We start from the raw sequence: 24827 nt of genomic DNA on the forward strand, positions 1-24827 counted from the left end.
ATACTTGTGAATATTTTCCCGGCAGATAAAAAGTTCTAGTTCAATTTAAAATTTTCTCAACGAAGTGAAGAAAAATTCAAGTTCTCTTCTGAATTTTACCAGAGAATACAATTCAATTCTAATTTCACCAGAGAAGATAAAAATCTTCCACTTCAGTTCTATATTTCACAAAGACATAAAGAAATTTAAAGTTCAATTCTAATTTTTCTATGGAATATATAAATAGTCATACCATACGTATGATTATTTTCCTGACAGATGAAAAGTTCTAGTTCAATTTAAAATTTTCTTAATGAAGTTCAGGATAGTTCAAGTTCTCTTCTGAACTTTACCAAAGAACACACTTCGATTCAAATTTCTCAAAAGAAGACAAAAATCTTCCACTTCAGTTTTTAGTTCCCCAATGAAATAAAGAAATTTAACGTTCTATTCTAAATATTTAGATGAAAGATAGAAAAAGTAATACTATGATTGTGATTATTTTCCATGAAGATCAAAAGTTTCACTTTATTTATAATTTTTCTTAAATTCAGTTCTGATTTTTCTCAAAGAGATGAAAAATTTAAAGTTCTGTTCCAAATTTTTCATAGAAAATAGAAAGAGTTATACATTGATTGTGAATATTCAACATGAAGATAAGGAACTCCACTTTAATTCAGAGCTTTCTCGAAGAAGTGCAAAATGTTCAAGTTCTCTTCTGAATTTTCTTAAAGAAGAGAAAAAAGTTAGCTCAATTCTGAATTTTACCAATGAAAATGAAAAACCTTCCACTTCTGTTCATAATTTCTCAAAGACATAAAAAATTTAAAGTTCAGTTCTAAATGTTTCTGTAGAAGATAGGAAAAGTTATACTATGATTGTGATTATTTTCCAGTGAAGATAAAAAGTTTCCCTTTAATTATAATTTTCTTAAATTCAGTTCCGAGTTTTTGCAAAGAGATGAAAAATTTAAAGTTCTGTTCCAAATTTTTCATAGAAGATAGAAAAACTTATACATTGATTTTGAATCTTCGACATGAAGATAAGGTGCATCACTTTAATTCTGAGTTTTCTCGAAGAAGTGCAAAATGTTCAAGTTCTCTTCTGAATTTTCTTAAAGAAGATAAAAAAGTTAGCTCAATTCTGAATTTTACCAATGAAAATGAAAAAAGCTTCCACTTCAGTTCTCAATTTTCTCAAAGACATAAAAATTCAAAGTTTTCTTCTAATTTTTCCAAGAAAATAAAAAGGTTCCACTTCAGTTCTGTTTTTTTCTCAAAGAGATGAAAAATTTAAAGTTCTATTCTAATTTTAAATTAAATTTTAGCTCCTTTGTCTCATGGATTTACCCCTCAAATTTTTAAATTAGAAAATGAGTGACTCGTTCTATTATTAAAGACAATCGTTCAAACTCGTTCATCTAACCTCCAAAACAACAGGTTAGGTTAGGTATAAATAAATATTAATAAATAAATAGAAAAATTTCTACATGTTTAAGTTAGGTTAGGTTAGGTTATCTTATCTTGAGCGATCTGTTTAAGTTATACTATACGTTACTGTAGAGTAGTGTTAGTTTAGTTTAGGATAGATTAAGTTAGGTTAGATTAGGTTAGGTTAAGTTAGGTTAGGTTAGCCTACGTACGCTTCACTTAGGTTAGCTTAGGTTAGGTGAGAGACAGGCAAAAAGTTAGGTGCATGATTAGGTTAGGTTAGATTAATTTATGTTAGGTTAAGTTAGGTTAGGCTAGGTCAGCCTACGTACGCGCGCGTACGTTTTTATCTTCTGTGAAAAATTTGGAACAGTATTTTAAATTTTTCATCTCTTCGAGACATATCTGAACTAAAGTGGAAAATTTTTATATTATTTGGAAAAATAGAAATGATCAATGACTAATTTCTTTTTCATTGAGAAAATTCAGAAGAGAACTTGAACTTTCCTTGACTTCGTTGTGAAAATTTTAAATTGAACTTTAAATTTTTTCATCTCTTTGAGAAAAGTCGGAACTGAATTTAAGAAAATTTAGAATTAAAGTGAAACTTTCTATCTTCATAGAAAATAATCACAATCATAGTATAACTTTTCCTATCTTCTATGGAAAAATTAGAACTGAACTTTAAATTTTTATGTCTTGGTGAACTTAAAAGTGACGTGGAAGCTTCACCTACGAAATACTAAGAAACCTTAGCTCAGAAAAGCCTGAAATATCCAACTACTCATCCCAAACTAGAAGTTTCAGACAACAAACACCTATGAGGGACTAAGAATCCTAGCTCTGAAAAGTTCAAAATGCAAACTACACCTCCCAAATCATAATTTTCTGAAAGCACACACCTATGAAATACTAAGAAATCTAGCTCAGAAAAGTCAAAAATAGCAAACCACTCATTCCCAAATCATAGGTTTCAGTCAACACACACCTACGAAAGGCTAAGAAATCCAGCTCAGAAAAGTCAAATATAGCAACTCACACATCCCAAATCATAGGTTTGAGACAACTTATACGTAAGAAAGACACAGAACTCTGGATATAAAAGGTCCTAAATAGCAAATTGCATACATCAAAACATAAGTTTCAGCCAACACACACCTATTATACATTAAGAAAACATATCTAAGAAAAGCTTGAAGTATCACATTATCCACCACAAGCTATAGGCTTCAGACAACAAACACCTATGAGGGACTAAGAATCCTAGCTCTGAAAAGTCTAAAAAGCAAACTACAAATCCCAAATCATAATTTTCTGACAGCACACACCTATGAAAAGGCTAAGAAACATAGCTCAGAAAAGTCAAAAATAGCAAATTAACCATCCCAAATCATAGGCTTCAGACAACACATACCTATGAAAGGCTAAGAAATCCAGCTCAGAAAAGTCAAAAATAGCAACCCACCCATCCCAAATCATTGGTTTCAGACAACACACATCAACAAAAGACTAAGAAATCTAGCTTAGAAAAGCCCGAAATAGTAATTTACATATCCCAAATCATAAGTTTCAGACAACATTCACCTACGAAATACTATAAAACCTTAGCCCAGAAAAGCCTGAAATAGCAAATTACACACCTCAAATCATAAGTTTCAGACAACACACACCTACGAAATACTAGGAAACCTTAGCTCAGAAAAGCCTGAAATAGCAAACTACTCATCCCAAACTATAGGTTTCAGACAACAAACACCTATGAGGGACTATGAATCCTAGCTCTGAAAAGTCCAAAAAGCAAACTACAAATCCCAAATCATAGGTTTCAGACAACACACACCAACGAAAGACTAAGAACCTTATATCTCAAATCATAGGTTTCTGTCAACACACACCAACCAAAGACTAAGAAATCTAACTTAGAAAAGCCCGAGATACTAATATACATATCATCAATCATACGATTCAGACAACATTCACCTAAGAAATACTATGAATCCTTAGCTCAGAAAGGCCTGAAATAGCAAATTAGACACCTCAATTCATAAGTTTCAGACAACACACACCTACGAAATACTAAGAAAACTTAGATCATAAAGTCATGAAATATCAAACTACTCATCACAAACTATATTTTTCAGAAAGCAAACACCTATGAGGGACTAAGAATCCTATCTCTGAAAATTACAAAAATAAAAACTACAAATCCCAAATCATAGGTTTCAGACAGCACACACCAACGAAAGGATAAGAAATCCAGCTTAGAAAATTCCGAAATAGTAATTTACATATCCCAAATCATAAGTTTCAGTCAACACACACCCACGGAAGGCTAAGAAATCCAGCTCTTAAAAGGTCCAAAAGCAAACTACTCATCCCAAACTATAGGTTTCAGACAACAAACATCTATAAAAGTCTAAGAAATCTAGCTCAGAAAAGTCAAAAATAGTAATTTACATATCCCAAATCATAAGTTTCTGACAACACACACTTATGAAAGTCTAAGAAACCTAGCTCAGAAAAGTCGAAAATAGCAAACTACTCATCCCAAACTATAGGTTTGAGACAACAAACACCTATGATTGTCTAAGAAATCTAGCTCAGAAAAGCCCGAAATAGTAATTTAAATATCCCAAATCGTAATTTCCTGACAACATTCACCTACGATATACGATGAAAGCCTAGCTCATAAATGTCTTAAATAGCAAACTACTCATCCCAAAATAGAATTTTCAGACAACAAACACCTATGAGAGACTAAGAATCCTAGCTCTGAAAAATCCAAATAGCAAACTACACATCCCAAATCATAATTTTCTGACAAAACACACCTATGAAAGGCTATGAAATCCAGCTCAGAAAAGTCAAAATAGCAAACCACCCATCCCAAATCATAGGTTTCATACAACACATACCTATGAAAGACTAAGAAATCCAACTCAGAAAAGTCGAAAATAGCAACCCATACATCCCGAATCATAGGTTTCAGACAACATACATCAACGAAAGACGGGGACCCGGGGAGGGCCTTTGGGGGTCTGGGGGGCCGGGTGGGAGCCCTGGGAACCTTTGGGGACCGGGGGGTTCCTTCTGGACTGGGGTATGGGGATTGGAACCCTTTGGATCGGGGTAGGGCGATCGGGGCCCTTTGGGGTTGTGATAGGGGACCTCAGAACACTGTTCATATGGAACTTGTGTATTATAACGACCACACTCAAAACCTCTTCTAAAATCATCTTTTAAAATGTCTCTAACTGTTTCGCCGAAATAATTCCATAACCTGTCTAAAACCGTTTCGCCCAAATAATCCCTTAAAAGTAATTTCTGTGTGTTCCTTTTGTTTTTTGGCATCTCTGTGCTTTCACATTTCAAATTTCTAGGAAACCCTTTCCTACGTTAGTCTCTTCATCTCATAAATGTTCCTAGCTAAACTATTAAGGTTTCGTTAGAATATCAATTTATCTCTCCGACTTAAAGCTCAGTGAAGCCGTATTTAAAAATAGAATTTCTATCTCTTTAGACTCCCGCATAATTCCAAGATAACAAGTGATGTCATTTATAATTCCTGACACTAAAGATCAATGAAGCCCTATTTCAAAATAGAATATTAATTTTTCTCTCTGACCTAAAGAACGTTTATCCCTCAGACCTAAGATTAAAGAAGCCATAATTTTTCTTAATTCCCCCTTAGTGAATCAATAATTTCCCCGCCGATTATGTAAATCAAGTTCTCAGGTTAGGTTCGCCAAAAGATCAAATAACACAAAATTTTTCTTAATTCCACCTACGTGAATCAATACATTCCCCCGCCAATTATGTAAATCAAGTTCTCCTGTTATGTTCGCCTAAAGATCAAAGAAACTACAGTGTTTCTTAATTCCCCCTTCGTGAATCAATAATTGCTCCGTCGATTATGTAAATCGAGTTCTCAGGTTAGGTTAGCCAAACCATCTCATAACATTCGCGTCGAGCATGTCCATTCTCACTGACAACGAACAGACATAAAACAGGAACATAAATTGCTGTTGACATCCATAAATGTGAGAAATTTCCTGTTTTTCCATTCTCACTGACAAAAACCATAAAAACAGACATAAATGTGAGAAAGTTCCTGTTATTCAAATTCTCACTGACAAAAACCATAAATCATCCATAAATGTGAGAAAGTTCCTGTTATTTAAATTCTCACTGACAAAAACCATAAATAATCCATAACCATCCATGAAAAACATCAAATAAATCGACCAAAACACATAACCATCCATGAAAACAGACATAAATGTGACAAAATTCCTGTTTTTCAAATTCTCACTGACAACGAACAGACATAAAAACATGCATAAATTATGTAAAAAAGTTGTAGGTGGCAGCAGGGTGTTCTCGTCGGAGTAGAACCCCCCTCTCTACTCACGGATGCGTGTTAATTTATTTGTTTTTTTCTTTTCCCGAGGTGTGATCGTATCGAACCAGTGTTCCTAGAATGTCTCGAGAGGGCTCATTCGAACGAAAATTAAAAGCTCTAGGGCTTTTTTAATTAAAAAACAAAAAACTTTAATTGTGGATACTCATTTTACAAAAAGAAGAGTCAAAAGTGATTGGAGGGCACCCAGCAACCCCCCCCCCCCCAAGCCTTTTCCCCTGAATATGTCTAATCAAAATTTTGAGATAGCCATCTTGCTCAAACTTCCAAAGCTCAAGTAAACATGCCTTCAGGGTTAACAACCTTTTGAGATAGCCATCTTACTCAAATTCCAAATTTCAAGTAAACATACCTTCAGGGTTAACAAGTTGTAAATTGTTAAAATATAATGTTTTTATGGGAAGTGGTCGCATAAATTTTAAAGTAGCCTCAATGAATTGAAAATTGACAGTTCCAGTACCCTTCTAAGATTCAAATGTAAACAGAGAACAGCCGCTCCCTTCCTTGACTTTTGTGGGGTTTCCCTCCCTATTTCAAAAATCAGGTAAATTTCACCAGGCTTGTAACTTTTGATGGGTAACACTAAACCTGATGAATCTCTTGTAACTGATATCAGCATAATAAACTGATTCTTTTGGTGTATTCATTGATATCAAAATTTCTTTTTTAGAGCTCCGGTTTAGAGTCGAGTTGCTCCTTACTTACAGTTCTGTACCACGAACTGTTTGATCGACCCACATATTGTTTTCTAAGGAAAATTATTTTAAATACTTTCAAGTATGACTTTTTTCGTTGACGATTGAAGTGTTTCACTACCGTTGCTTCATAGTTGAACTGGGAAAAACTGTCAGAAATCACCATCAGCAACTAGAGTCTTCCATCTAGAGGGCAAGTTTGGACTTGTAATGAACCACAACAACTGATTCATATTTTATAAACCCATTTGGGTAGCATCAGTGCTCCATCAAGAAGAGAAAATTCCACTCGAATTAATTCTAAAGCTTTGTTTGAACCAGGTCTTAACTAGAAATTGAATCTGATGTAAGCAGAACTTTGAAGTCAAAGGCCATGTGTGTTGATAGTCTAAATGGCAATAAAGTCTATGCTATTTCTGTATAAGCCATATATTTTATTTGGCAATTTTTGCCACACAGAATGTGATCCAAGGCCTTATAAACAAATTTTTTACCGGTGCCACCTGGTCAATCTATGGAAAATATTTTTTCTCAATACAATTAGGATCTTTGACAGTAGCAGTAGAACCATTGGCAGCAATGACTCCAGCAGCAGCTGACTCACTAGAATTTAGAAATTCCAAGATTTGGTCATCTTTAGTTCTCAAAGTTGTCCATTACATATCGGTCCACCCAAAAACTATAATTTCAACCTTCTATTGCCATCGTATTTACAATACGTAGTATTGGTGTTTAAGTACGGGTGTCGCCACTTATTGATGCAAAAATGGCGCAGAAAGGTTGCTATGCCACTTACTCGAAGGAGAGAATCCCTTGTCGGCCCAAATGTTAGTGGGATTCCCGCTCTCACCCCAACGGTTCCGTAAATATCGGATTTACTGATAGGACCTTTTCTGGCTCCAACCAATGTTCGTGGTGTTTAGCCACTGGCAGTAATACCGGTATGCCACAACGCCACTGGCGTGGTAATGTACGGGTGTCATCACTTATTAGAGGGGAAAGTCCCGGCCCCAAATTATAATGTGGTTCCCGCGTCTACCACACCGGTTCTGCAAATATCGGGTTTGGTACTACCCGATTTATAGTATACCCTGTCCCAGGGTATGATAATGCGATCGAGTGGTCAAATGGCCACTTTCTAAAGCCAAATGTACCCGCCTTTGGTTACGGCTAGAAAATCTCTAACTCTCTCCTTGGAGGTAACAAACCTCCCTGTCAATATAATAATGACGGTACCTCGTAGCTCTATTCCTACCCTGCCTGGGTTACGGAAACTAGTACACAGTTTGTAGAAAATACCTTACTTGTATTCTTCCAAAAGGGTCAAAATAATCCCAGATAAATATATCTCCCCGAACGGGGTCTAACGCAGAATAAAACAAAATAATATTTTTCACACAACTTTTCATATGGGTGGACATTCACTTGGCCCAGCCATTCAGCTCCATCCCCATTCAAACTCAATTTTACCTCTTGACTTTATCTTTCAATGACTCCCAAACCAGGAAGTACAAAAATAAACTTGGTTCAAAGCTTACTTATTGCGACACGTCTAACTTAGCAACGAGAATTTAACCTATCTTTTGAAATTATACTATAAGCAAATGTAATTAAGAAAAAGAAAACAGGTCATTTATCTGAAAGGAAAAGAAACAGGGGAGGAACCCCAACACGTAGTATTGCAATAATAAAATTGTAGATGCAACAATGCAATAACAACACTTAATTGATGGATTCGTGATTCCCGTGTACTTGTTTTTCCATTCCATTTAAAATGTTTGGACATTTCCCAATAATAGGGAAATTCCTCGTTTTTCATCTGTGTCAACGCCTTGTTGTGTAGAAAAAACAGTTCCAGTATTGAGCACTGTTATCCAATATCTGCCAAATTTTTCTGGACTTGGCTGATATCTTGCATTCGATATTGTCCAGGTAAATAAATTTTCAAACGTTGAACGACATGACTCTGTTTTTGGATATCGTAGCTAAATAGTCGCCAGCAGGCTTCAGTTGGTGTAATGCAGCGTCTGTCCAAATAGGTGTCTGCTTCATTCTTTAACCAAATACCATTGATTTTTGGCAATCTTTATTGAAACAATATCATGTCCTTTTTAAATTTGTTTATATAAATACTTTGCTTAACCTATACTGCCAACATATTCGGCACTGATATGACATTGAAATTTTTATGACATTGAAATTATTTTAATAAAAGGATTATAGCCTACATGGCGACATGACGATTTCATCAGTAAATCGGTGATTATTGAAGTTTCTTCGAAAACAGCACGGTCATGTGGAATTTATTTCATTTAATTTGGGATCATAAAGATGACAATACTTTGGTTTTCCATCATCTGCTTTAGCTTTAACTGAATTCTAGTGCATTGGAAAATTGAACCGGCACTGCAATCTTCCATTTTTATTGATCGTACAACTCGCATTTGGACTTAACTCACCATGTGGATTATGAATCATGTGCTTTAAGACTAATTCTCTTAGTAAAGGATCGTTGGCATTTGGAATTTCAGCCAAAATATGATCATCAATTTTGAAATGATTTCGGACTCAATCACAAGGAATCATGATCAATACCAAATGTATATGCTGTAATGTGCGTCTTTGACATTCAATTGTATATACGTTTTCTGCCACCTTTCGAAATATCTGTCTTATAAGAATATCATTGATTTTTTCCCCAAATTTTAGTTTCGGTGTTCAAGCAATTAGATCGAGACGATCTTGATTGGACTTGTCTATGATAAAGTTATTATCATCAAATATAATACGTGCTACTTCTTGAATTTCGGCTCAATCACGATTGCAAGTAATAGTTATAAATAAATCAGGGGGAGACAAGGCGTCAAACAATAGCCAAGATGTCTTCGAAATGTTCAGCAAAGCAGAATGTTGATCCGATGAATGTGAAGGTTAATATTACTTTTGTGCCAATGACTGTATTCCATTCCGAAGCTAAGTCGTTGAGAAGTCGTGTAACAGCTACGTAGTTATCGGCCATAATATTTTTTTGCTTAATTTTATTCGTTGGAAGAGGGCGCCCTTAACGCAAATATCTGCATCGACAATTGAAAAAAATTTCAATTGAAATGCAAAGCATTAAAATCAATCTGACGCTGGTCGGGAGTTACAGCTTGCAGAAAAAGTCTTTTGGCATGTTCAGATCGAAAAGCAATGCGTCCAATTGCTAACAACGATTTCTACTAAGGTTCAATCTTTTGGTGTTATTTTTTAAGGTTTCTGAATTGTTGCAATCCCTTGTTAAACTATATACAAATAGTTTTGTAATCCCAGTTTTTTGCTTTTTTCTCAATTAAATGTTTTTTTTTTATACTGTAGTCTATTCAAAGATATTTGATTGTTACAGCATGTTCGATTTCTAACAACGATTTCTACTAAGCTTCAAAATTTTGGTTTTAGTTTTAAAGGTTTATGAATTGTTGCAATCCCTTTTTAAAATACATACTAATATTTTTGCAATTACTCGTTTTTTGCTCTTTCCGCAATCCAATGTCTTTTCATGCTGCAGTCTATTCAAAGATATTGGATTATTACAGCAACTCCGATTTCTTTCAACGATTTCTACTAAGCTTCAAACGTTCGGTTATATTGTTTAAGATTAATGTGTAATCCCTTGTTAAAATATATACTAATATTTTTGCAATTACCCGTTTTTAGCTCTTTCCGCAATCCAATGTCTTTCCATACTGCGGTCGATTCAAAGATATTTGATTATTACAGCAGGTCCAATTTCTAACAACGATTTCTACTATGCTCTGAACTCTTGGGTTTTCTTTTTTAAGGTTTTTGAGTTGTAATTCCTTCTTAAAATATATACATATTATGTTTAAGAGGTAATTACTTGGCAAAAAAAAAAAAAAAAAAAAAAAAAAAAAAAAACTGTCGTCACAATCCAGCAATTGAGACAAATGTGCACTTGAACGAGGCTTTTACCTTACCCATCTATCCAACTACCTAGGACCAAACAGTATACCCGAACAGTCAACCAAATAGAAATGTCCAAATCCATGCAAAGTCGTCATCAATAAATGTAAGTCGTTGTAAATTTACCAGCAAAAGCACCTTAAATCTAGCAAAATATTTCCAAGTAGAACCTTCCATTTAGGGCTCATCAGAAGAAATACTACCTGCCTTAATGGATTTCAAGGCTTTACATTCTTTACCCGGCACGGTGGAGCCTCTACCATAAGATCTATATGGTAACCCTATGTCAGGTAAAACTTGTGAAATACATGCATACTAGTCAAGCTATTAAAAATTACGTACAAAAAGTGTTTCAATGTTTCCATAATAAAATCCCAGAGGTCACTGAAAGAGACCATTCTGGAACAAATGAAGACATGTCCAGATGTATCTTTTATTGGTATCTGGAACCAATTACCAATTTAAAGATCCTGAAGCTTGTTTGAAAACCCCTACAAACTCAAACATCCAAAAAAGAAAAGCGCAAGAGAAATTATATTAAAATATTATTCAGTATTTCTTTATAATTTTTTGTATATTTACTTAAAAGTTCATGATACATGAAACTAAATTTTTTGAATTGCCAACTAATATATATATGCAATTGCTAGTTTTTTGCTCTTTAAAGAATTTAATGTCTTTCATACATCATTCTTTTCAAAGATATTTGATTATTGAAGCTAGTCCAATTTCTAAAGACAAAATAGTTATCTTAAAATTCTCATTGGATGCATTTGGGAAAACGAGGTTGTGGGGGGGGGGAGCTTTCTACCCTCCAATATCTTTTGACGCTTAAAAAGTGAACTAGAACTTTCAATTTCCAATCAAATGAGTCCTCTCTGAAGTTTAAATGAGTATTCCTTACATAAGAACAATATATGCCCCTAGGGCATAGCTTATAACCCTTGCCCCTGAAGATTGTAGGGGGAGTGTCCTGCTCAAACATATAATTTCCAGAACTTTCAACTACGTTGAACAAAATGGCTATATCAAAATTTTGATTGGATTTGTTTGGGGAAATGGTGGGCGTGGAAGGGGTGTCAGTTGCCTTAGAATAACTTTCGACTATTAAAAAAGGAACTAGCCATTTAAATTTCCAATCGAATGAACTCTTTATGAAGTTTCTACGACTACGCTGTCCATACAAAACCATATATGCCCCCAGAGTCTAACTTATAACCCTTGACCTGAGGGCTGAGGGGGGGGTTGTCATCCTCAAAGACCTAATTTCCAGAACTTAAAACTACGTTGAATAAAATGGCTATATAAAAATTTTCATTGGATGTGTTTGGGGAAAAGGTGGGCGTGAGAGGGGGTTAGTTGGCCTCCAATCACTTTTGACCATTAAAGAGGGCACTAGCCCTTTGAATTTCCAACTGAATGAGTCTTTTTTGAAGTTTCTACGACAACACCTTCTATTAAAACCTTATATGCCTCCAGGGCATAACTTACAACCCTTGCCCTGAAGGCTGTGGGGGAGTGTCCTCCTCAAAAACATAATTTCTGTCTGGAAATCAACTACGGTGAACAAAATGGCTGTCTCAAAATATTGATTGGATGTGTTTCGGGAAACGGTGGGCGTGGAACGGGTGTTAGTGCAATCCAATCACTTTTGACTATTAAAAAGAGCACAAGCCACTCCAATTTCCCATTAAATGAGCCCTTTTTGAAGTTTCTACGACAACTTCTTCGATATGAAGTGCCCTGCTCTAAAGGAAAAAATAATAAATAATACATTGTGCCAACATTGTTCTTATATGGCCCCCGGGCATAACTTAAAACCGTTGTCCTGAGGGTTGTGGGGGAGTTACCTCCTTAAAACGAAATATTCTATCTAGAAATCAACTACGCTTAAAAAAATGGCTATCTCATCATTGTGATGGGCGGTGTGGGGGGGAGTGCGAGGCGTGGGGGGGGCTAGTTGCCCTGAAATCCCTTTTGGCCCTTAAAAAGGGAACAAAACTCTCGATTTCCATTCGAATGAGCCTTCTTTGAAGATTCTACGACGATCCCTTCTATATGAAGTGCCTCTGGGGAAAAAAAATTAATAAGTAATAATAAAACGTTGGAGCAGTATGGCCTTTACTATAGGCAACGCTATAGCGTTACCTCTGGTTTGACTGTCAAAGCAAGTCCGAATTCTAACAACAATTTCTACTAAAATTCAAACTTTTGGTTTTCTTTCTTAAGGTTTTTGAATTGCTGTAACTCCTTGTTAAAATATATACAAATATTTTTGGAATTACCAGTGTTTTGCTCTTTACTCAATTAAATTTTTTTCATACTACAATCTATCCAAAGATATTTCATTATTACAGCTTGTCCAATTTCTAAGAACAATTTCTACCAAGCTTAAAACTTTGATTTTATTTTTCAAGTTTTTTTTATGCTTTGTAATCCCTTGTTAAAATATATACGACTATTTTGCAACTACCACTTTCTTTGTTCTTTAGGCAACTTAATGTCTTTTCATACTGAATCTATTCATAAATATTTGATTATTACAGAAAGTCTGATTTCGAACAACGATTTTTACTATGCTTCAAACTTTTGTTTTCTACTTTAAGCTTTTGAAATTGTTTTAATCCCTTATCAAAATATACACAAATATATTTGCAATTACCAATTTTTAGCTGTTTAAGCAATTTAATGTTGTTTATTGCTTTTAAGCTGTTAAGCAATTTAAGTTGTTAGCAATTTAAGCTGTTTAAGTCATAAATGAAAATCTTCAATTTTTACTTATAAGTGTGATGCCGCCGGGCCCCGACACTCGGCACGCGGCAGGCTTCTATATATAGATTCTCACGGTCACTATCTTCTAAACGCAGACAATTTGAGCCTTTTCTTGATGTCATGACATCCAAATAGACCTTGAATTAGAAGTGGTGCCTTTGTAAAACTACATTTTTTATTGGACCTTTAAATTCTGCCTCGGCTTGTCTTTTGTCATTATGAAAGACATGTTGCCGAACCTCTGTTTCTTTTCATTTTTCAAGTCGTGGGACAAAAACTTTTTTTCCAACGATTTATCTAGTCCAGGTTTTTGATTTTCAAAAGCCTTGACTACCACTTTTGTTTCTTTTAATTATTCAGGAGGTGGGACAAAAAATTATTTTCTTCCAACAATTTATCTAGTCCAGGTTTTTGGTTTTCAAAGTATGGAAGGTATTGACTATCATCTTAACTAGTCCATATTTTTATTTTAAATGGTAAGGTAGATCCAAAACCCAATCATCATCGCTATACCAGTTTTTTTTTCTTCGGGCAATTTAATGTCTTTTGATACTGAATCTATTCAAAAATATTTTAGAAAGTACAATTTCTAATAGGGATTTCTACTAAGATTCATTATTTTGGTTTTCTTTTTTAAGGTTTTGAAACTGTTGGAATTCCTTTGAAATAATTAATTCAAATGTTTTTGTAATTACCATTTTTTTTTGCTCTTTTATGCAATTTAATGTACTACTCCATGCCCAAAAATCTTTAATATTTCCTCATAAGCGTGACAAGTGTGACAACGTCATTGCAATACCAATGTGTATAAAAATGATTTCACTTACATAAATAGTTTTTTTATTCCAAAATGAAGGCTCTTAAAGAATTTTCTCAAACTTCTTACCTATCTAAGTTGGTCTTTAGGCCAGAATATACCAGGAAGCCAATTTGTAATTTTTTAAATTACGAAAATATTTTTTAACCACATCAATATCACTTAAAATGAGCCATTAAACAGCTCTCTACGATGTTCCAGTGTCAATCTATCTGAGGAGAATGAAAGAGAGAGAAAAGATGCAACATACACTAAATATCTAGGTTTCAGCCACTTTTTTTACTTTCTAGCCAATATATTTTTTCTTTTTTCAAGCCAAGAGGCGGTAAGTTTCCTATATAGAGGTAAGTTCCCTAGGTTTCTAGCTACCACTGCAACCCGGAAATGAATGATATCATATGATGTCATGAAGTATTTTCTATTAGGCATACATGACGTCATTTGCAATAAATGACGTCATCATATGATGCCTGAAAAGACAGCAAATGAGCTTAATAAACACCTAGCTAGCATTGTGCAGACGTCCCCCATCTCTCGGAAAATCAGCTAATCGCTGAAACTCCAAAACATAAAATCCCAGAAATTTCGGCGAAACAAATAATAAAATAAATACAGAAACTGAAAAAAACTAGTGTTTGTCCCATTTATATCCCAATTGATCTAATAAAAGCTTTTCCCGATAAACTATCAACGCCTCTTGTTAGTATTTTTAATGAAATTAGTAATTCTGGATGTTACCCGTCGTGTTGGAAGCTGGGCTATTTTACTCCAATCCAAAAGAAGGGAGATGTGAACGATTTTACTGGAGTTCGACCAATCACCTTAACCCCAGTTTTTTCAAACATGTATGAGGGTTTCATAGCTAAAGGCAGAAATTCTTGAACTTATTGACTTACAACAATTTGGAAACCTGAAGGAGACATCTACTTCACACTTTCAATTCAATTCAATTTATTTTATTTATAACCTGTCAAAACAAAAAAGGGCGCAAGTCCCCTAAATGACAGAGTACATAAGAGAAACAAATGAAAAAAGACAAGGAAACTTGTACACTGAAAAAAAATAACTAGTTTTTACAATCATAATAATCATAAACATAATCACAAATCATATATCATAATCACAAGATAAGACATAAATCAAAAGACATAAAAAAACTAATAAATATAAAGAGGACCAATCATGATTTAGTGTACTGGCGGAAGATTTAAAATCTTTTACTCTTTTATCAATAATTTTCGAAGGGAAAATGAGCTTAAATTTTTGGGACAAAAAAGATTTACTAGTGCAAGGGGGCATATGTAAAAAGAATTTAGCAAATTTGATATAAATCCGATGAACAAGTTTTTTTTTTGAAGCAGAAAAAAATTGCCAAATAGGAGAAAAAGAAATAAGATGAGGCACAGATAGACTATTATAAGTTTTAGAAAGATAGAAACGACTAAGGTGTGTAACATTAGATACAATTGACGCATAAGATAACCTTGTCTTTTTTTCAAGATTTTGAATGGCAAGCTTAATAGTTTCCTTAATTGAATTTCCAATGGGCATTCCCAGGTAAATAAGGCTTTTAGAGAGGGGGATTCAAGTTTCAGTAAGTTGGAGGGATTTATCAGAGTATCCTTTGAGGTTGAAATCGACAGCTACAGTTTTATCCACATTAAAACTTAAACCAATCTGCTGATATTCTAGCTTTGACATCGAGAAAGTGCTCTCAAAACCAAAGAAGGTGTTACTCAGATTCAGGATATCATCAGCATACGTAGGAAAAGAGACATCCAAACCCCCGCAGATTCAGGTGGACTCAGAAGAATCGTAGGCTGGAATGATTTACTTATTAAAAAGAATGACAGCTTCATTTTGGCACGAAGATGTTTATACATGTATCGAAGACACCTTATAACTGAGAAGTTAACCCCTCTCTTTAGAGCTTCTACCAAAATCTGGGCACAAATACACAAATCAAATGCTTTGGTAATGTCCAGTGCAGATATAATAATAAAATCCCCGGAACCTTCCACATCTGCAAGAATCGTAAAAAGGGAAAAAAGAGCATGCTCACGACTAAGTTCTTTCTGAAAACCAAACTGATGCGCAGGCACAGAACACTTTTGGGAAATACCTCTAAGAGTAATAGACTCAAATATTTTAAAAGTAGTGCTCAAGCATCAATCATCGAGATCCTTTTTCCCTTTTTTCGGTATAGGCGTAATCTGCCCCGTGCAAGACTGTTAAGGCACACTACCAGAAGAAATAGACATTTGAAAAAGTAACGAAAGGTGCTGCAAAAAAAGACTACTACAATGTTCAAAGTGTTTAGCAGATCAACACCGGCAGAAGATTTCTTCTTAATTTTTTAACATGAAACTCAATATCAGACGGCGTCACTATAAAAGCAGAACGAATAGAATTAGCAAGCAAATGGTCAAGCTCTTTTTCATATTTACTTTCTGCAACAAGGTCAAGTGACGAAAACTCACTTTTATAATAATCAATCCAGCTTTTTTCTGGAATGCTACCGACAGAAGTCCGGTCACTGCGTTTAAAACTTTTCCAAAGAAGCGAAGGATCACTAGCTATCTTATCAACATTTTTTTGAATCAACATTATTTTGTGGTCTTTAAGGGCTCTTTTGAACTTTCTTTTCGTCTTCAGACGCAATTCGTTTATTGTACCGAAGCGCGGTTTATCGGATTCGTTCCAGATTTAGAGCCACAATTTAGCTGAATTACAAGCTGCAACAAGACTTTTATTTTTAGACCAGTCGGTGATTTCCGTCTTTTTGCGAACGCGTCTAGATGGGACTGCACACTTTTCTGCACGTCGAAGCGCGTGGTTTATTTCTGCAAGATAAATCGTGAGCTGTATTTCGATCTTCAACTCACTAATACAAGACCTGCATTCTGAACTAAGTAGATGAAAAGGAACTTTAATTTTGTTGAGTAACGTGTCACACTCGGACATAAATAACTGACGATCAACGTGACTCCGGTCTTGAACATAAAACCACTTTTCCTCTTGCGGGGTTTTGCTTTCGACATTGCACTCAATTGTCACACAAATAGGTAAGGGGTCAGAGTAGTAGCCTTCACGAAGTACAGTGGCTTGTTTGATCGAAAAGAAAGAAACAACATGATAGAGGTTCTAAGTTGAACTATCTTGTTAGTCTTCTTGACACCATTCTTAATACCTTGAAAACCCCAATACTTGGTTGAATCTTTTATTAATTGATCTCCAGAAAGCGCTCGACCTAATTGACCACAAAATCCTCTTAAATAAACTGCTGACGGAGTTTCAAGTGAGTTGCTTTCTAGTTAAAATTGTTGCCTCCTTTTTAACAAATAATTTTCAAGTGCTTAAATATAAAAATATTAATTCCGATCCCCTTCCTTTCTTTTGTGGGGTGCCTCAGGGAGCTCTGATGGGTCCCATTTTATTTCTTATAGTGGTTAATAGCCTCATGACTGACCAAAAAGAGCAATGGAAGTATGTGGACGACCTGTATGCAGTTGAGGTTTGTCGACGAAATATTAAAAGCTCAATTATGACATTACTTGACGATGCCACCCAGGAGGCTTCTTTGTCGAAGATGAAAGTTAATGCTAATAAATCGTCAGTTATGACAGTTAATTTTTTAAAATCACTCCCTTTTTTCACAAGCCCCATTCCTCCCAAAATCTCTGTCACATGCATTAAACTACTTGGGGTGACAATAACCACTGACTTGAAGTGGGATGCCCATGTTCAAAATATCCTAAAATAGCCTTCCCTTTCGGTTTCCCTTTTAAGACTTTTGTTAAAATTTTCTTGCCTCCCTAAGGATCGTCTCCAACTTTATTGTTCTTTTAGTCGGGCAAGACTCGAGTGTGCTTGTCCAATGTGGCATTTTGGTCTTTCTTCAGAGCATATCTATAAGATAGAAAATATCCAAAAACGAGCACTTAGAATCATAAATGGTGAAGGGAAGGTTTCATATCATTATCTTCTAGGTAAGTTCAATCTCACCACGTTGGCCGAGAGAAGGAACCTCCTATGCCTTCGTTTCGGTACCAAGACCCTGTCTGTTCCTCGATTACGTTCCATCATCCCCGAGTCCTACTTTTCTGCCCGCAACAGACCTTCCCGTATAAAATCCCAAAAAGTCCCCAGACTGACTCCCATCCCCGCTAAACATGAAAGGTATCGGAAGAGTTTTGTTACGAGTTTTGTTGAGTTGTACAATAGCCAGGAAAATTAGTCTTTAAGTTTATTGTTATCTATTTATTTTTTTTTCTTTTTGACTTTTTAACTAAATTTTTGGCTAATCATATTTTTTATGTATTTTCATTAATTTTATTGTTCTCTATTTTGTTTTTATTTTTGACTTTTTAATGAAGTGTTGACCTTTTTTATATATTTTTTTACAATGAATTATGTTTGACGTGAACGTCACGTTCTTTTGATGATATATATATATATATATATATATATATATATATATATATATATATATATATATATATATATATATATATATATATATATATATATATATATATATATATATATATATATATATATATATATATATATATATATATATATATATATATATATACATGTGTGTGTATATTGTTTGTGCCCTTGCATCAGTTATCCTAGTCTAACATTTATTTCAGTGTACCAATTTTATGCATTTATGTAGCGGTTGATGTAACGCTCAGTGCAAGGTTGCACAGTAAAGTTAACATAAAACCAAAACTCTGCTGTAGTTCAACGATATAATTTTGACACTCCTTATTATTAAGTTTATTCTACTTCCGTGTATGATTATTGACACTACAGTTTCGACACACAAAATACTATTATTCACTTTTGTCAATAGCGGCATGAAATTCACGGAAACAAAGCGTTCTTGTTACATATAGAAGTAGTCTAGAGACCGTCTACATTTGTCTACCTCATTTCATATTCGGCAAATATTTGAGTTGAAAATCATACCAGTGAGTAGACTAAATATTAACCATCTGTAAGCCATTTTGACAAATCCGGTAAAATAAATAATCCAAAAAAAGCAGGCTAATTATTGTCTTTTATTCAAATCAAAAGAAAAAACTTTTTTTTAACTGAAAGTAAGGAGCAACAGAAATTTTTATTAACAAAAATTATTCCTTATACAAGGGGGCTGTCGTCTCCGCAATACTTTAAAAAAGCTTCTTATTCTAATTATACGGCCCTTGTATTTCAGAATTCATTCTTAAAGAAATGGAAAAAGTCAAACTTTAGTGTACTGAGCGAGGTATTGAGGAGAGGGCAGCCCCCTAATATATTGAATAATTTCTGTTCCTTTTGATTGTTAATATTGGCCCTTAATTTCAGTTGATGTAAAAAAAAATCTCAGTTTTTTTTGTTTAACCTCTGATCGTTGACAAATAATGCCGGAAAATCCACTTTTCCCCTACGTGGAAATTCCCCACCCCCAGGAAAAATTCTTCTATGGAAAGCTCTTTTCTTCTAAAACCTCCTTAGCCTGCTTCTATTTGAAAAAAAGACTTTCTTTTTTAATCTCTGATCGCTTTTCAAAAATGCTAAAAATCTCCCCCTCCATGCAAAATTTGATCACGGAAATCCTTCCCCAATGGAAAGTTTTCCCGCGAAAAAATACCCCATGAAAATTTCTCCCGAAGAAAATTCCGCAATAATGAATTTCTTCCGTGGAATATCCCCCCCCCTCACGGAAAAATCCCTCCAAACAAACTAAGCCCACTAACAATTTCTCCTAGACAAATTTCCTGCAACATCTCCACGTGTAAAATTGAGTTGCCAAAAGTAGGAAAAATGAAAAGAATTATGCAAAGAAGTATCGGCAAATTTTCTCCGTATAAAATTTCTTCCGGGAAGTATATATATATATATATATATATATATATATATATATATATATATATATATATATATATATATATATATATATATATATATATATATATATATATATATATATATATATATATATATATATATATATATATATATATATATATATATATATATATATATATATATATATATATATATATATATATATATATATATATGTCAATAGCAAATATTGTATGTAAACAATGGGCATATTTCATAATTTATAGCTATTTACCAAGAATCTCTGGGAGACCATGCCATCCCCAGAGGCATAGCTACTGGATCTTTCAGCTATATTGAGAAAGGTAGCTATCTCAAAATTTTATCAGATGACCTCGAGAGAGAAAGGGCTGGTTGTCCTCTAATATTTTCGGTCACTTAAAAAGGGCACTAGAACTTTTTATTTCTTTTATGATGAGTCCCCTTCCAATCTTCTAGGATTATTGGCTCGATAAGATCACCCCTTGTGAAAATAGAGAAAAAAATTTATAAAAAAATAAATAAAATAAACTTGGTGATCTTTCTTCTGGTAAGAGATACAAAATTTCAGACTTTACAGATGGGAGATTGAAACCTCCATAATAAAGTTCTCTAATATACAGACTCTGATGATGCAATTTCCATTAAGATTCCTTGGCTTTTTGTTGGTTTTCCCTCTTTTTCAAAATCATAAAAAGTATCTCAGACTCCTAGCTTTGAAGGGTAGCAATAAACTTAATGAATTTTATGTATATCGAATCGACATAAAAATCTAATTATTTGATGTATCTAGAGTACGATTTTTATATTTTTATTGATATCAAAATTTTGTTGTTTTAAGTTTTCAGTTACCATTGCACCGAGTTTTTCAAGCCTTAGAAATAGGGAAAGAGAATAGTTAAGAGCTGGAAAGCATGTCTTTGGGGCTTAATTGGTTTTCTGAATTCATTCCCAACAGTTTTTTTCTTCAACTCAAATTCTTTCTTAGATAGCAAAGAGATCCCTAGAACTCTAGAACTTCACCAAGTTTATATTTGATTGTTTTTGGATTTACTTTCTCTTCGTTGGGAAGAAGAACCTTCAATACTTAGTATGGTAGAGGCCATTGTTTCTGAAGAAATTGTATGGAAATCTATAAGCAATCAGAAACTAAAATGTCATGTTCACTTTCCAGGGCTGACATCAAGGCTGTATCCAGGGGGAGAAGAACTGGGAAGTTTGTCCCCCCCCCCCCAAAAAAAAAAAAAAATGTTTGTCCGACTCGAAAACGTAAAAAAAATTAATATAAACAAACTTTTGATGCATTTTTAAAAGTTTTTTTTGTAACCAACCCTTCCAGAAATAAAAACTTGAATACGACACTGGCTCACATACAGTTTAATAGGTTTGGGAATTATAGTTGTCATAATGTTTATACCAATCAGTTGAAAATTCAAATTTGAAGCGAGAAAATGCTTCTCGCTTCTTAGGGCTAGAATGTATTTGCTGAGTTGTAATCCTTTGAAAATTTTACGAAATTGGCATCTCCCATTTTTAATCTATTCATTTTGTTTTTTGGTCATGGTCAAACTACAACACACAGCAATGATTGTTTTTGAACAAAACGATTCCAAAATTTCCAAAACAATTTATAAATCTGAATAGAAGGATGAAAGGCTTTTAAATTAGCCCATTTTGTCTAAAATTACGTTACATCGAGGTAGAACTACAACTGTGTTAGAAGACTACTTTTTTATATTATGTTTTAAATACTTACTAAATTTACTTTTAATTTAACCAAAGCTTTCCATATTATTAATTTAACCTAAAATAATACTTATCATCAGATGATGTCTTTGTTTATTTTGTACATATCTTTGTTTTTTCTTCTTACAATATATATGTTTCTCCTATTTAAAATGGGAGCCCACATAATTTGAACACCATCTTTTCAAAAACGCAAATGTCCCACACTGGTCCCAGAAAATCAAATTTACTCACGTCTGACAGCAACGGGCCCAGGGATAGGAAAACCGAAACATAAATATACAAGTCCATGCTCTGCTGCTTTCACAAACAAAATGATTAAAATAGCTGAATAGCGCAATACTCAAAAGAGGAAATCCTTTTGGTAACACACTCTTCAGCTACCGCCTCCGCCTTTCCCGAATCAGCCACGGCTATTGCAGATTTGACGTTTCTTTAGTCTCAAGTCTTAGTAGTTGTGAAAGGAAAATAAATTACTCCACGCTGCAATAAAGTACACATCCAAAGGCCCAAGATCAATTCATTGGGTTGCCATCAGAATCCGAGGATATCTTGAAAGTCGTCGGGGATCGTGAACTTCTCAAAAGAAAAAAAAACAGATACCCGAAGAAAATATATTCTTGCCCCTGCTTCGAAGCTTCAATCCCATAGCTGCTTAACAACTATTTTATCTGACCTTATATAAAAGTGTCCAGAACTCTCCCTCCATATTCATAATTAGAAAACTATCACGTGATGTTAATACCTGATTCTGACGTTTTTCCAGAGTACTTTTAGAATCCGAGTCTGGTGGTTTCTGAAGTCAGAGGAGGTAAACAGTTTTCTTTTTTCGCTTTAGTGGCTGAAGCCTTAAGGTAAACGACCACTGTAAAGTGTTTAAAGAAATTGAACATTGCAAGTAGCTTCTATTAAAAGGGGACAAATTTAGTGTTTTTCCAAAGCAAACCAACCTTCGTTACAAAAACGCTGAGGAAGCAGAAAAAAATCTCTAGGACACCCAGTAAAAGCCAATCTTTGCTCCCTTGATGCCTTCATCCACCATAGAACACAATGGACCTCACTGGTGGATCTAGAACAAAATCTTGAGGGCATGGACCAAGGGAACCAATGTCACTCAAGCACAATTTAAGGTGTTGTCGATATCACTTTTGTCAGACTAGTTGGTTCGGTTTAAGCGTTTGGTACTAGTTGGTTTCCTTCCTCCAGAAAATGATCCTCCATAAAACACCCTCCCACAGAAAACAACCCCCCACGGAAATAATGGTTTTCTAAATTTGATAATTTTATTTGAGTTGCGGATTTTTTGGATATGGATTACCACGGGATTATTGAGTTTGGATGTGGGAAAAAATTTTTCAAACAGTTCGTGGTAACGAACTGTAAGTAAGGAGCGACCCGGCTCAATGGTAACCAAAACTCTAAAAAACGGAATTTTGATACCAATAGATACATCAAAAGAATCATATTTTAATTCTTATTTCAAAAATGTAATTTTCATTAAGTTTAATTTTACTTATAAAAAGTTACGCGCCTGAGAAAATTTGGATGATTTTTAAAAAAAGGGGAAAACACCCCCTAAAAGTAATAGAAACTTAATGGAAATCATACCATCATATTCAGCGTATCAGAGAACCCTACTGTAGAGGTTCAAAGCTCCTATCTACAAAAATGTGGAATTTTCCATTTTTTGCGAGAAGAAAGATCACGGATGCGTATTTATTTGTTGTTTTTTTTTGTTTGTTTTTTTTTCTTTTCCCCAGGGGTGATTGTATCGACCCAGTGGTCCTAGAATATCATGGGAGGGCTCATTGGAACGGAAATTAAAAGTTCTAGTGCCCTTTTTAAGTGACCAAAAAATGGAGGGCAACTAGGCCCCCTCCCACGCTCATTTTTATCCCAAAGTCACCCGATCAAAATTTTGAGATTGCCATTTTGTTCAGCATGGTCTAAAATATTATGCTATGAAGGGGACGCCGGACTTCTCAGCATTATTTCAAAAAAGATCAGAAATTAAATATAAAAAAGCAAGTTTTTCAACTGCAACAGCAGCAACATCAAAACTTTAAACATACAGAAAATACTACTTTCATAAGAGCTATTTATTCTAATTAACGGCTTTTGTGATTAAGCGGTCAGTTTTAAAGAATTGGAACAAAATTCGAACTTTCGCTTAAAGAGCAAGGTATTGACTAGGGGGTGAACCCCCTAATATACGTATTAAAAATGTATGATTATAGAAGGTCGTTACGTAAATTAATTCGTAAGTTACGTATATTTATTACTAATAAAAACGTTCGTAAATAAAATGAAACAAGTTTCGAGAAAGCGATTTAACCAAATAAAAGTAAATTAATATGAAAATTCATGTTTTAATTATTCATATACTGTGAGCCAAGATCAAAACCTGCATTTATTCAAGAATGTTCAAAAATTAAATAAAAAAAACAAGTTTTTTTAACTGAAAGTAAGGAGCCAAATTAAAGCTTAAAACGATGAGAAATTATTCCGTATATTAAAGGGGCTGTCCCCTCCTCAATGCCTTGCTCTTTATGCTAAAGTTTGACTTTCTCACAACTCTATTTTTTTTTAACAATAAAAAACTTTAGCGTAAAGAGCAAGGCTTTGAGGAGGGGACAGCCCCTTTAATATACGGAATAATTTCTGTTCGTTTTAAGCTTTAATGTCGGTCCTTACTTTCAGTTAAAAAAAACTTGTTTTTTTTATTTAATAAATTAAAAAGATTCCAAATCCCCTGGCTTTTTTCCGATATATTAGTCCCTTAAAGAGAGGATATCACAAAGGTGCTACCCTCACTCATTATGGCTCGGCTGCTCATGAGTCATTTAAGCACGTTCAAACTGGATAATACCATGAAGTATCCGTATTTGCTCATAAATACTGAATGTACTCATAGCTTGACGCTCAAAAAGTTACTTAAGCTTTAAACTTTTGTTTGAATTAGCTCTCTGCCGATTTTCTAGGTCCCGTATTTTGATACAATCACCCCCGGAAAAAAGTTTGGCCATTAAAACGTACTCCATTCAATATCCCACCATCCCCCTCCGTAAACGAAGATCAACCGTCCCTCCTTAATAATAGGTCACTGTGTTATGAAGCAAACAAAT

The 24827-nt window shown here is 34.3% G+C and overlaps 1 protein-coding gene across 1 annotated transcript in view; it reads right to left on the reverse strand.

Annotated features, from left to right (window-relative positions):
* Positions 1 to 21993, reverse strand: part of LOC148954742 (uncharacterized) — a 45902-nt gene extending 23909 nt beyond the window's left edge. Inside the window, exon 1 of the mRNA XM_089086492.1 lies at positions 21937 to 21993. Within this exon, the coding sequence (XP_088942618.1) occupies positions 21937 to 21993 (57 nt within the window). The remainder of the gene's footprint in view (positions 1 to 21936) is intronic.
* Between the last annotated feature and the right edge of the window lie 2834 nt (positions 21994 to 24827).

The sequence above is a fragment of the Artemia sp. Qi Xiang Cuo genome, chromosome 3, assembly GCF_049724085.1.
Source record: "Artemia sp. Qi Xiang Cuo chromosome 3, ASM4972408v1, whole genome shotgun sequence".
In the NCBI taxonomy this organism is placed as follows: domain Eukaryota; kingdom Metazoa; phylum Arthropoda; class Branchiopoda; order Anostraca; family Artemiidae; genus Artemia; species Artemia sp. Qi Xiang Cuo.